The sequence below is a fragment of the Xyrauchen texanus genome, chromosome 43, assembly GCF_025860055.1.
Source record: "Xyrauchen texanus isolate HMW12.3.18 chromosome 43, RBS_HiC_50CHRs, whole genome shotgun sequence".
Classification (NCBI taxonomy): Eukaryota; Metazoa; Chordata; class Actinopteri; order Cypriniformes; family Catostomidae; genus Xyrauchen; species Xyrauchen texanus.
In genome coordinates this window covers 3,640,935-3,655,006 of record NC_068318.1, presented here as the reverse complement: position 1 = coordinate 3,655,006, position 14,072 = coordinate 3,640,935, and the positions used below count along the sequence as shown (strand labels likewise).

Below are 14,072 nucleotides of genomic sequence, written 5' to 3'. Positions count from 1 at the left end.
TCAGTCCAGTAACACGAAAAAAAAATTATGTGCAAAATTGTATTAAGTACTTTTCAAGTTTAAATAAAGTAAAAAGTACTATTTTGTATTTGGAAATGTAATTAAGTAAAATAACAATTATTGAATTTAAATTACACTGGAGTAAATTACAAATCCCCAAAATACTACTTAAGAGTAATACTTAAGTATTTTTACTCAATTACTTTGCACCATGACTGCATTGTGTTTGCAGTCATTGGTCAAGTTTTTAAGAATTTACGGAAGTACGGCAAATGTATTAAGTGTTGTACAGTGTGCAGTTCTAGAGAACAACAGTAGAACTATAGTTCAAGTGTGGTCATATGGACGCAGTATTCCTGCAGTTTCCAGTACTGCAGTAATACTGCGTCCAATTTACCACACTTGTTCTACAATTAAAAAACTGCAATTCTTTTTTGAAAGGGTGGGCATGGGGTACTTTTTCATATGGCTACCTGTCTGTGTGTGTCAAACTAATCTCTGGTGTTTGCTGCTGCTTGAGTTTTGACAGCAGAGGCTATTTTCTTGAAACCCTCCCAAACAACTTATGGTTGTGTTGACGTCTGTTTGTAGTTTTGGATACTTTCTGACCCCAAGAACCAACTAATTTCTGCAGTTCTCCAGCTGTGATCCTTGGCCAATCGAACCATCCTCTTCACCATGCATGGAGACAATATAGACACACATCCTCTTCCAGGCCGATTCGTAACGTCTCCAGATGATTGGCACTTGGGAAGTAACGCTGGAGGGAGGAAAGAATCATCTTTCTGTTCAATGACAGGATGCTGAGGTAAGTGAGGAGAGATGACTCCCCAGATGTCCAAATTCCTCTTGGTTTTTATGACTAAAATGGTCCAAAGGTTTCACACTTGGAGATATTGATACACTTCTGCATATTTGTCTGTGTGTTGTTTGGGTTGTCTCACTGTCTAGTCCATCAATGTCCTACTTAACCAACATAATTGAGGGGGGGATTACATGTTGTGAGCGTGTCGTGAAGTGGGTGTTCTTTGTAGTCGGCATGCAAATAGATATACTTGGCTGAATCAGGCGACTGATCTCATCTATCTCTCGTGACACTTTGATTCATATGTCATACTGAGGTGGTGACACCAACCAAAAATTTCTAACAGATATACACTACTTCAAGTCTTCATGTAGCGCTGCATGAATTCGAACACACCGAAAGATGATGTCCTCTGAAGAGGGGGGTGGTGGCGGGTTAGGATGTTCATTTGCATTTTATTTTGCATTGCGTTAACCAATTGGCCAAGTAGTGTGTGCTTTGTGAGAATTGGGTGAGACACATGGGTGGGTGGGCGGGCTGCTTATTCATCCCAGAGTAAAACTTGGAGCTAGAAGAAGTGTGTGCCCTTTAAGGTATGTAGGCTTCATTTGCACATCACCACTAAGTCCACGAGACTGTAGGGTGTCCAATTTGACATTTTAGCACTCAGAAGCATACTCATGAGCACCTTCTCTGCACCCTCAGTGCATCCTTCAGCTGAGGCCGCATCGGTGCCAGGGCTGTGTTTTAATTTTCTGTGTCTTAGGTTAGGAGCAAGAATCCAGAATTAAACAGACTAAGCAACTCTTCTGGACCCACAGAATGAGGAGGAGTCTCAATTGCGGAAGTTGAAGTTTTTATGAAGTTCATAAAAGCATTTGAGAAATCCCTGGCTGTAGTTAGTGTAATTACACATGTATAAAAACAGGTGACTGATGATTTTGAGGTTTGCAAGAAAAAGTAACAAAAACAATAGGCTTATGATCTGGAAAAAATAGAACCTAGAACTGACCCTAGGATGCATAAAATAATAATTTGTTTCACATTTGAATGTCACAGGGATTTACAAAAAGTCCTAAATTTGATACCTTGTCAAAGCAATCAAAGTTTATCCACCTAAACACTGCGCTTATGCAATGGGAAGTCAGTATGTTGTGTCCGAGAGTTCCAGTACTCTCAGACAAACTGCATATTCTGCCAGACTGTTTGCATTGTCTCCAGTGTGTTTACCTTCCCTTGTGGTGTGACTGGAAGTGCGTCGTGTCAGTAGTGTGGGAGACCTGAGTTCGGATTCCGCATTGAAACCCGGAACTTATATAATAGTTCTATAATTTGTAACAAGCACGGTTCTGAGGTTGCATTTTTCCCTCTAAGATTAAATATTTACTCCACTTATGGTTTGGGGGGTTCAGTTTATAAAATATGCATTCCTCTTCACTGTATTACATCCCATACAGCTAAAAACTACTGGTTTCACAACTTGGCACTCCTCCATTGACCGAATTATACCAGGAATATGGAGCTCACACATGCCCCTACACCCAAGAACACTTACCGCTTTGGCCACTTGGAGTATTTTGCATTTCAGAAAGCACAGACCAATTTCAGCTAAATAAAAGTCAACCTACTCTTTTGGAATGCATTGTGAGGTCAGTCTGGATGGGGGATGATCAATGAGATCCAGAGGACAGCCCTCACCATCTGAATCCCTCTACATTCCAGGATCTGAACATGATCACCTCATACAATGGGTGCACTCAGTATTGAGTTTGGACCATCACATTTCTAGTGTCCCATATACAGCTTACATCAGGGCTCTTTACTCAGACTTGACCCACTGGGCCTGCAGTTTATTTAGTCACTGACTTTTCATTCTTTGAGGGATTTAGATGTATCCTTTTCATTATTGATTGATCCACAAAGGCCCGTAGAATTGAGGCTATATCCATTAATTTATAATATCTTAATACCATCCTTGTACTTCTGCAGAACCAAGCATAGCTGCCCATCTTTATCTGAATGGGAAGAGTAGGCTGCTCTACAAATGCAAAACTTATTATGTAGTAACTGCAATATCCACACTCTGATTTCTCTGAATACGAGTATAATTGAACTCATCTGTCACAGGACAGATTACAGTACAAGAGACCCGATTTCAGTCATAACTTAATTTTGACAAAATGTTTAGTTACTTCATTTTTGACAGAAATATGCACAAAGCCCTTCTCTTATGCTCGGTGGGATTCCAAACTCCTTTAATCCCATCTGACGTACAGTATACACTATCATCTAAACAATCAATTAGATGAAATATCCTCGAGTCCAGTTCCCAGTGTGCTGTAAAACATAAGGTTTAAGCTGACAAGCATTATATGCCTACAACCAGAGCAGAGGGCTGATGCTGTGTTCTAAACGCTCACATTCAGTAAATTATGTTCAGATTGATACATTCTTTATTATTTTAAAGTAATCCCATGGCAGAACACTAGATATTGTAACAGTTCCTGCAAAAAAATCAGACGACTGACATGTTTTCTCAAATCAATGAATAGACCAAATGTTTTAGTGTTTTTGACCTCTACTCAATTGCAAAAATCATAGAAAAATAATTAGTACTGGACTAAATTCTTATTGATGTTGACTGTGAATAAATAGCAACTCAATCATTTTAGATTCGATTGGCTACATAACAAGCACAACAGATTTTTCTGGGATGAAAACTGCTTGATTCAACTCTCAAAAATATCTAATTGATATACACTCACCAACCACTTTATTAGGAACACTATGCTCCTAATAAAGTGCCTGACATGGGCCCAGTTATACATCCAGTTTTCGACGTGTTGTACATTCTGAGATGCTATTCTGCTCACTGCAATTGTACAGAGTGGTTATCTGATTTACCATACCAACTTTGACAGTTCGAACAAGTCTGGCTATTCTCCGCTGACCTCTCTCATCAACGAGGTGTTTTCATCCACAGAACTGCCGCTAACTGGTTGTTTTTTGCACCATTCTCTATACACGCTAGAGACTGTTGTGTGTGTGAAAATCCCAGGAGATCAGCAGTTACAGAAATACTCAAACCAGCCCGTCTGGCACCAACAATCATGCCACGATTCAAATCACTGAGATCACATTTTTCCCCATTCTGATGGTTGATGTGAACATTAGCTGAAGCTCCTGACCCGTATCTGCATGATTTCATACATTGCACTGCTGCCACAAGATTGGCTGATTAGATAATCGCCTGAACAAGGTGTAAATGTGCATCTATAAAGTGTTCTGTGAGTGTTTCTGTAAATTGTTAGCTGTGTGGTGTACTTTGTTTATTAAGGAGGACTAAAGCACATTATACTGATCAGAGCTGGTGTGGTGGTGAAAGTTGTGCAGCTCCTTTTAACCATGTTACATTCCCTTCAGTTCATTATTAAAATGCATCAAAAGTTATAATCATTTGTGTGAAGCTTTTCCAGTTATGTAGTAAAACCCAACTCAGAACATCTTTTTGCTCTCTCTCATTAACCTTTAATGGTATCAGGCAGAGAGCAGTGCTTTACATCCATAATTCATGTTCCATAATTGACCTGTGTGTGTGGTTATTGTTTATTTATTGTTGTCTTTATTGTTTTACTCCACATTTTAGGAGTTATTCATAGGCTACAGAAATTCATATGATTGTAATGGATACACTTACACTCATGTTTTTAAGTTCTATTCTATTTTCTGTCCTCTAATGATCTTCTCTGCTAAACTCAGCTGCACCCTGAACATGCTTTAATGTAGTTAGCAGCAGCACATAATATAGCTAGTAAGCATGTTTCATTAGTTTCCTGCTCATTTAGATGATCATGTAGCAGTCACACAAGACATCAAATTACTATTAGCCTTGAAGTTGTTTTTTACCCTGCTGTCCATGACCTTTTCAGAACAGACCTGTATCCCATTTATGGGTCGAGAACCACCAGTCGAAAACAACTGATCTAGACTACCATATTCAGCACACAGGTAAACCTGATGGAAAGACATGGATCCATGACTTTCTAGCTTTATGCGCACACAGTGTCAGCTGTTGTATAAGTACATAGAAAAGTATTAGTGTACAGAACAACCTTTGGAAAATTACTTACTACACATGTTCAGCAAAAACATACAATAATAGCATAAGTGTACAGTCGACTGGAGTGTTGACCTGCTCTCGTGTTTAGTATTCTGAACACATCTGCAGGGCTCATGAATCCAGTTGTTAACCTTTACAGAGGACTGACCGCTTCAATCCATTATTCCTCTGGTGGTGATCAGTGCTGTTGACTTTACTCAAATATCAATAGTCTATTATTCTAAAGGTCCAGATGCTCATTTAAGAAGTTTATTGATAACAGCAGTCACAAAAAACATTCAAGGTTATCAATGTGTAGCAGAGTTTTTATCTGTGAACGCCTTAGCAGCTACAGAATAAGACACAAGGGACAGAAAGGAGAAAATCTGTCAACCAAACTGTCCAATGAGGGACAAAGTACAGACATTTATCCCATCTATTGACATGACTACTTAATTTTACACTAGCAAACAACAAGATATTTCCAGTGGGAAGAGCACTTCTACAAACAAATAAACAAACTTTTCATTTGTTGGTTTGTTTTATACAAGGAATGCCAGTTTTTTGTTCCTACACCTGGAAACTCACCTGTTTGTGTCACTCCAGAATGAAAGATTTCAGGATGAAGTCCCAGCAAAGGATAACAACGTAGAGTGATAACTGTCATCCATGTAGAATTTAGCAAAATTTCTCATGATAAACTATCCATAATCCCTTGTCTTTCTCAGGTGCTAAAGAAAACAATGAAAACCTCTAATCCTAAAGCTTTCTCTCTCCTCTTGATTCAGCAGAGCAGTGTTTACAATGTTTGCTATCGTTTATAAATGGACCGCACAGTAATTCCTAGTCACGTACTGACCTATACTGATGCTAAAGGTGTAATGGAATGATGCTGATGTGTATATATAAGCTGCACATTAAAGTACCATCTCCATCTCCAAAGTCCATTTTAATTTTCCTCTGGAGTCAGTCTTCTGCAAAATGATCTTTATAATGAGTGTTTGATGATCAGCAGCAGCACAGAGGAATCTTCACGGGAGATCAGTTTGTGTCTTAGTGTACTGCTGCTGTAGCTCAGCATTGGGTTTCAAACACAGACAAAATGCAGGCATACTTTCACAATATAATTGTATACTAAAGCTCTCATCAAATAAGTTTTCTTAAAGTATATGTATAATATGTCCCTTTTGTCTTAAATATAGTCCTGCATGCTAAAAGTGAGATATTTTATGTTCTTCCCTAATCTTAGATTTGACAGTAATTATTTTGTTTATTTACAGTAATATTTTAGGGTTCTTTGGACATAATTCAGACAATCCAGATTTTCAGATTAGCTTCTGCTAAATTTTAGTAATTTGAAAAAAATATCAAACAAACAAAAAACAAATAATGTCAGAACAGGATGAAATATTCAAAACATGTCAATATTTTAATTTATATTTCATTTGTTAAATTAAGGTCTCAGACTTTTGGACCCTTATAATAATTTATACAAACTTAATTTTAAACATGATATATTGTCTAGATTAGAACAGATTTAAATTCCAGACAATCAGGTTTTATGCATTTTAAAGTTTTAATTATAAATAAAGAATTTTAAATTCATTGAGTAGTTCACATAAACGCCATACAGCAAAACTAATTAACAAAATGTATGTAGTTCAATGAAGGACACAAGAATAAAAGAACAAACACATATGTCACATGGTAACCAGTACCATATTAATAATTAAAATTAAAAAGAAAATACAGCAATAAAGTACATCTTTCTCTTTGTATAAATAAGAGAAATATATTTGTATTCATTCACTTTCCCCAATGGGATCACTTAAAGCACATTTGTGGCACTTTCAGTACATCATTATTATTTTTATATAAATCTTTATTATTAATATTATTATTATTACAAACATTGAAAGATGAGATAGCTTGTGTCATTTAATCACATATAGACACAATATTTCTGTTTCAAAACCTAGCGAGCAGAGTAGCTATCTACTGTCCTAATCATCATGGAAACTCATAAGTGTTTCCATGATTGACTTCAGCATGTTGCTAAGCTAACATTGTGATACTCTAGTGCAAGTATAAATATACATAAACTCCGCAAAAAAAGAAACGTCCCTTTTTCAGGACACTGTATTTTAAAGATAGTTTTGTACAAATCCAAATAACTTTACAGATCTTTATTGTAAAGGGTTTAAATTATGTTTTTCATGCTTGTTCAATGAACCATAAACAATTAATGAACATGCACCTGAGGAACGGTCGTTAAGCAACTAACAGCTTACAGACGGTAGGCAATTAAGGTCACAGTTATAAAAACTTAGGACTGTAAAGAGACCTTTCTACTGACTCTGAAAAACACAAAAAGAAAGATGCTCAGGGACCCTGCTCATCTGCGTGAACGTGCCATTGGCATGCTGCATTGAGGCATGAGGACTGAAGATGTGGCCAGGGCAATAAATTGCAATGTCCGTACTGTGAAACGCCTAAGACAGCACTACAGGGAGACAGGAAGGACAGCTTATCGTCCTTGCAGTGGCAGACCACGTGTAACAACACCTGCACAGGATCGGTACATCCGAATATCACACCTGCGGGACAGGTACAGGATGGCAACAACTACTGCCCGAGTTACACCAGGAATGCCCAATCTCTCCATCAGTGCTCAGACTGTCCGCAATAGGCTGAGAGAGGCTGGACTGAAGGCCTTGTGCATAATTTCCTGCAAGACAGGAATGTCAGTGTTCTGCCATGGCCAGCGAAGAGCCCGGATCTCAATCTCATTGAGGGTGAGGGTGAGGGCTAGAGCCATTCCCCCCAGAAATGTCCATGAACTTTCATGTGCCTTGGTGGAAGTGTGGGGTGACAGTAAGATCTGGCAAATCTGCTGCAGTCCATGAGGAGGAGATGCACTGCAGTACTTAATACAGCTGGTGGCCACACCAGATACTGACTGTTACTTTTGATTTTGACACCCATTTGTTCAGGGTATATTATTCCATTTCTGTTAGACACATGTCTGTGAAACCACCCTGAGCACGCCAAACTTGTCTGATCTTGGAAGCTAAGCAAGGTTGGGCCTGGTTTGTACTTGGATGGGAGAATGGCTGGGAATACCAGGTGTTGTAAGCTTACACCAGGAATGCATAATCTCTCCATCACAGTTGAGAGAGGCTGGATTGAGGGCTTGTAGGCCTGTTGTAAGGCAGGTCCTTACAAGACATTATTCCATTTCTGTTAGTCACAACTGTGAAAGTTGTTCAGTTTATGTCTTAGTTGTTGAATCTTTTTATGTTAATAGAAAATATTTACACTGAAAAGTTTCTGTGTAAATAAACTAAGTTTGCTGAAATTTTTTGAAAAAGCTGTTAAAAATTAGAGGATGTTTATTTTTTTGCTTAAACTTTTTTTCTGAGTTTATTATAATTTTTAAACTTTTTAACTAAAATTAACAATTTAATGTTGATAGTTTTTCAGTTTTGAACAAAATATATTTATAACCAATATCTCTTAACTCCTCTATCATTTTCAGACGGCACAATGCATTCTGAGATTGCCTTTACTGCTAATCATACATGTGATGCCGCATGAGGATTCAAAGTTTTCAGTTTAAAATTGAAAGAAAAATCCTTTTGGAACCGCCTAAACATTGGGAGTGCACCTATGATGCTTGAAAATACTGTTTAGGTAAGCAGCTCAAACTAGGTTTTGAAACAGAGCTTGATACTCCTTAGTCATTAAGAGGACCGTATTAAACACGTCCATGCATGATGTTCACGTGAGAAAGCTCTAGAGGATATGAACAGATTGCTAGGTGGCAAACATGAAACCTCCCCCCACAGTGCTCCAAATTTACCTTCTGTTCAGATCTGTACAATAAATATCCTTTGGAAGATGCTGTAGCAGATTACATGGCAAAGAGAAACCAATGAAAGATGCTGCACCAAAGGAATCAAAGTGTATCTGGAATTACCTCATGTGATTAAATGTATACGTATGGATATACAGTCATCCATATCCCCTACAAACATGCACACATAAAGCCAGCCTGTTGCTGTTTGCACTCATGCAGAACTGAGGTCAACTCCAGCGATGCTGATGGATTTGTTGGAAGATCAGGAGGAGGTCCTGTTATACCCGACAGCTAAATGCTTCAACAGCCACAATTCTGCTAACTGTATTGTGGATGCGTAAGTGCTCGCTTTGGACCCGAGGCACATTTTGTATTGCTTGGGCTCTAAATGTGTGCCACAGAGGACAGGGTGATAAATATGCACAATACCTGCTTCTTGAGAGCGGAACACTTTCAAACCAGAATTAATTACTTTTGTGAAGAAATCAACATCCTCCAAACCCCAGCCTTGGATTGACGTATCAAAACCTCCAGCTCTGAGCAAATCACTTTTATATATGCAGGTGATACCAAACCCATAATCCCGCCAGAACCCATTCTTCTTGGTAAAAACAAAGCTGCTGTCTTCTGGAGGGTCACCAGCATAAACAATTTTGGGATCATACTGACTGAAGATGACAGGGAAATACACCTGACTTCCTTCAATGACGTTGTCTCGACACCTCTGGAGGGCATCAGAATTGAAGACCAGGTCCACATCGCAGAAGAACAGCAATGAGTCATTTCTCAATTGGGAAGATCCCATCTCAAGGGCCAAGCCACGAGAGAATTGTCCCATCATGGGTATGATGGACAGGTCTGATTTAGGGTATTTGTTGTGGTATTCCTTAATCAACTCCAGGTGCCTCTCCTTGTCCTGGTTTGTATCATTATCAACCAGGATTATGGTCAGCTTGACGTTTTGGTTGGGGATAAGGCAGATTCTCTCAAAGTTTTTCATGAAACGCACAAAGGTTTCATAGCGGCCGGTGAGTGGTACGAGGAAGTGAACCTTTTTTTGACTTTGCATCTCTTTTGTCGACTCTGAGATCTGGAAGGAAGAGAAGATCTTGAGTGAACTGGAGAGGAAGGAGAGGGAACGAGAGTCACTATTGATGGCGTCCTCTAGTTTGTCAACATCCAGTTCCTCTGCCTCGATGAAGAATGGTCGACTGAAGGACTGCTGTAGGTATGCGTGTCTCCGGACAGGAACCGTGACTTTTCTGCCCTTGTGCTTCTTGTAAAGCAGCAGAAGATCCAAGATGTATTCGGCACCGTGAAGCGGATCCACTCGTCGATAGCCATATTGGATCTCTTTGAAGTCGATGATACGGCCCCGAGCTTTAGAGTTCTCATTGATCATCTCCATCACTTGAAGCACCGTGCCCTCCAGTGCCGTGCGAACCAGGTTTCCAAGGCCCTGACGAGGCATTTGCTTCTCACTGGTTGAGTACATGTGCCTGCCTGTCACAAAGTCCCACTCGATGATGTCACCACGCTCGATGGGCCGGTAGCGCATGTAGGAAGGTGGTGCCCCCAGCAGCTGGTCCTCCCACTGCACTTCGGCATTGCCGAGGCGACTCATAGTGAAGCCTTCACGGTGAAGCTGAACGGTGCGGTACCGCAGCTCAGAGATCTTAAGGCTGAGCAGGTAACTGTGGAGCCGGTACTGGTAGGCTGGACGTTTGTTGGGGTGCAGCGTGATGGCATTGTGGATCTTGCTGCTGTGCAGCTCCTGGATGAAACCTTTTTTGTTGTGCTCATAGTTCTCATAGAATAGCTGCTGCATCTGCACAGAGAAAAAAGACAGCATGTGGGTTAAGAATTTTAGGCTGCAGCCACACTAATTTGTATCATAAATACAGTCCATAAAACTTGCACCAGATTCCAAATCTTCCATGTCATACTATCACTTTGTGTAAGAAACAGACACAAATTTTAAGATTTTATCAATTGAAAATTACTTCAGAGGGACTTGGAATATAGTGCATATGTCATATGGACTACTTCTATTATACTTTATTGTCCTTTTTGGAGCTTGACAGACACTATAACAGATGTTGTATGGAAAAAAAGATGCATCAAAAGATCATTGTACTACATCTTAAAATGCTCAAGGTGGCACTAACGAATGGTAACCTGGTTTATGTGCTGTTTGATATTGCATTTTATTTAGTCAGCTTTGTGTTTGTGTACAGTATGAGATATGTACAGGAAAGCTGTGAATACTGTGTGGCAGCATTCTAGCCAAGTTAAATGGATGGAAATTTCGACCAGCCCCACAAAGCCTAATCAGTGGCTATAACAGAGACAGAGTCCATATTAACTCAAAACATTTGAGTTAAAGAGAGTAGTTTGAGAGAGCGAGAGAGAGCGAGAGAGAGAGAGAGAAAGAGAGAGGTGCTGTGAAAGATGAGTACAGCTGTGCTAATTGAATGTGTGTAATGCGTCAGCACCTGACAAGATTTATCATCTCCTGCGTCAATGCAGAGAGTATTCACACACACACACATGCACGCACCCACCCACCCACGCACAAACACATCAACAAATTCGTCCCAGATTAATCATTAGTTTTCAAAAATCCACGCATTTATGTGCACACCTCCCTCCACTTCAAATGGTTTCTACACACTTCTAGATGAACTGAGCTGGTAACAGCTTAAAGTCAAAATAAATTAAATGTATTTGATATTTTGTTTTCATCTGTATTTCCATTCCTAATGCACATTACGGTTTCTATTGGGAACTACTCACTGGCGCATGTTACTCTAAAAAATGTCTTCATAATTTGTTATTATAATAAAGTCTTCCATTTTTAGCTGACATCATCAATTATGATTTTTTTTAAACATGTCATATACAGACCATTGTCACTATCCAATCAATTCCCAATGGAAAAAAATCACATCCTGCCTTAAATTTATTTTCTTGTTAAATACCGTTTGAAATACGTCACATTACAGAAGATGGGTTGAGAATGCGGTTTCATATTGACTTTAATGCATAATTAATTTAGGCTGAGGACCTTATATTTATGGACAGTAAATTGAAAAAACACACTTGAAACAAAGCTACATTCTTATAAATAAAAGATCATATGACTTATTTCTCACAATTAATAGTAATCTCTCTGTGCCTGCCACCAAATGCCTGCTGATCATTTTGGCTCCTAACAGGATGTAAATGGAAAGTTGGCACTTGACTCTAATGGTTAGCTTATAAATGCTGCAGTCATGCTGTCATCAGACAGCCAGATTGTGCGGCCTGGCATGTTTGCATGGAGCACAAAGCAGCTACTGTTAGCAGTGCAGAAACCTCATTTGGGATAGGCTGTGAAAAACACGATTCTGTATTTGATATTTAAACAAGTTAAGGCAAAACAAGCAGGAGTGACTCTAAATATGAGGTTAAACACAGTAAAACTTCTGTACAGCAGAAAAACTGCCTTAAAACATGTACAAGCCCAGTCATGTGATACTGCATGTACAAGGGATGAGGAATGTATACCTCTCTGCAAATATGTGGAAGAGAAAGAAGGAGGGATTTATAGAGAATGCAATAAGAACTCATTCATGACTATAAATATGAAGTGATCAATGTTCATTTTGTGCACATGCTCTTATCAAATTTGTGCAACGACTCTACATGGCCGAATTATTGTGGACAGACAAACACCACAAACATATGCTTGTTAACCATTCAATTTCAAAACCACTGGTATTAACAGAGAGCCTTTCCTGCTATAATGCCACTCTTCAAAAGTATTTGCAAACTTATTTGATTCAGTCGCAAAGTAACGAAAGGGTTTAGAGAAATATATCGCAGTACAAGTATTAATTTTATATTCAAAAAATGCATTGAAGTAAAAGAGAATGTCAACAAAAATGTATACTGGAGTAAAGTAGAAATATTATTAAAAAACTTTACTTGAGTACACAAAGTATTTTTACTTTGTTACAATACACCTCTGCTTTCCATTAGATGTTGGAACTTGTTCCCATTCAAGTGCACCAGCAGACTGCATCTAAAACTACCTCACATCAACTACTCTTCCAAACATCTTGATGACTTTATCCAAAACATCACTGACTTGAATGCTGTAGAGGGGAATAATTCCTTTTTTATTATTACTTTTACTGGGCTAATTTTCCCCTCATAAACTTGATATAACACCATGAAGACACCAAGAAGAGTTTGGGTTTTCTTTATTGAAAAGTATTTGAGTGCTTGGACCCTGCTGTTTGTTTGAATAAGAAGACTGCTTTTCAGAGAATTCAACCAAGACGACCACTGGGACTCTAAATTAAGACAAGAGGAGGAACTCATTTCAGAAAGCTCATCTTATGGAGATAATCTCAACATGGTCTTGTGTATTTCCAAGCTGGTTTATGTTGTTTAGAACTCGTCTAGCTGGTGGACAAACCTTAGTTGGTGAAGCTGGACGACCAACATCTCCTTTCTGCTGAAGCTGGTTGACCTTGTTGGTTAAACCTTGGTTATTGTATGGGTCTTTTTTGACCCGTTTGCCATTTCTTTTTAAAATTAAAAATATTTTCCTTTATCAGAGCTGCACAAAGCTTGGTGACTTTCCTCCACCTTACAATCTGAACACATACAACACACAAAAACGACTTGATTTGAGGAGTAAAAAAAAAAAAAAGAAGAATTACACTTGTACTATACTGGGTCAAATTTGACCCGCCTTAACAAATGAACAGGTGAGACTATAACACAGATCATTTTTTAAAATGATCTGTGAAATAAAATAAATCAATCAGCCACAATGCGGAAAACACCCATACAAAAAAGATGGTTTGAGACTCTACCACATCCACAATGCAGAACACACATGCACATTCACACAAAGAAACTAATTTGTGACACTGTAATGCAGAATTTATTAAAAACAAATTGTAGAATAAAAATCAATCAGCCTAAATGCATCAGGCACACAAGCAGATACAGATCAAAAGATTGAATTCTACTCTGAACTTTGTGACCTGCAGTAACTTAAACATTCCCTTGGATTTTAGATGATTCACTAGCATCTCCAGTGAAAAAAACATCTTGATCACATCTAATCGATTCTTTATACAATAATCTCATGCTTTCTCTTCCGTTTCACCACTGAGGGCTAAACAAAAAGTGATCACAAAAACCCTATACGAGACAGACAGTTGTATCATTCAATTATCATTCTCATCCAAATTTATGAGTTTGACAATGAGAGCCTCTGTGTTTCATCTTGATCAAAACAGGAAATAATA

General features: G+C 38.6%; 1 protein-coding gene across 1 annotated transcript in view; it reads right to left on the bottom strand.

Moving 5' to 3' along the window:
• Positions 1-6,521: 6,521 nt before the first annotated feature.
• The window catches only part of LOC127635451 (chondroitin sulfate synthase 3-like), a 92,948-nt gene continuing 85,397 nt past the window's right edge, over positions 6,522-14,072 (bottom strand). Inside the window, exon 3 of the mRNA XM_052115513.1 lies at positions 6,522-10,591. Within this exon, the coding sequence (XP_051971473.1) occupies positions 9,026-10,591 (1,566 nt within the window). The 3' untranslated portion in view covers positions 6,522-9,025. The remainder of the gene's footprint in view (positions 10,592-14,072) is intronic.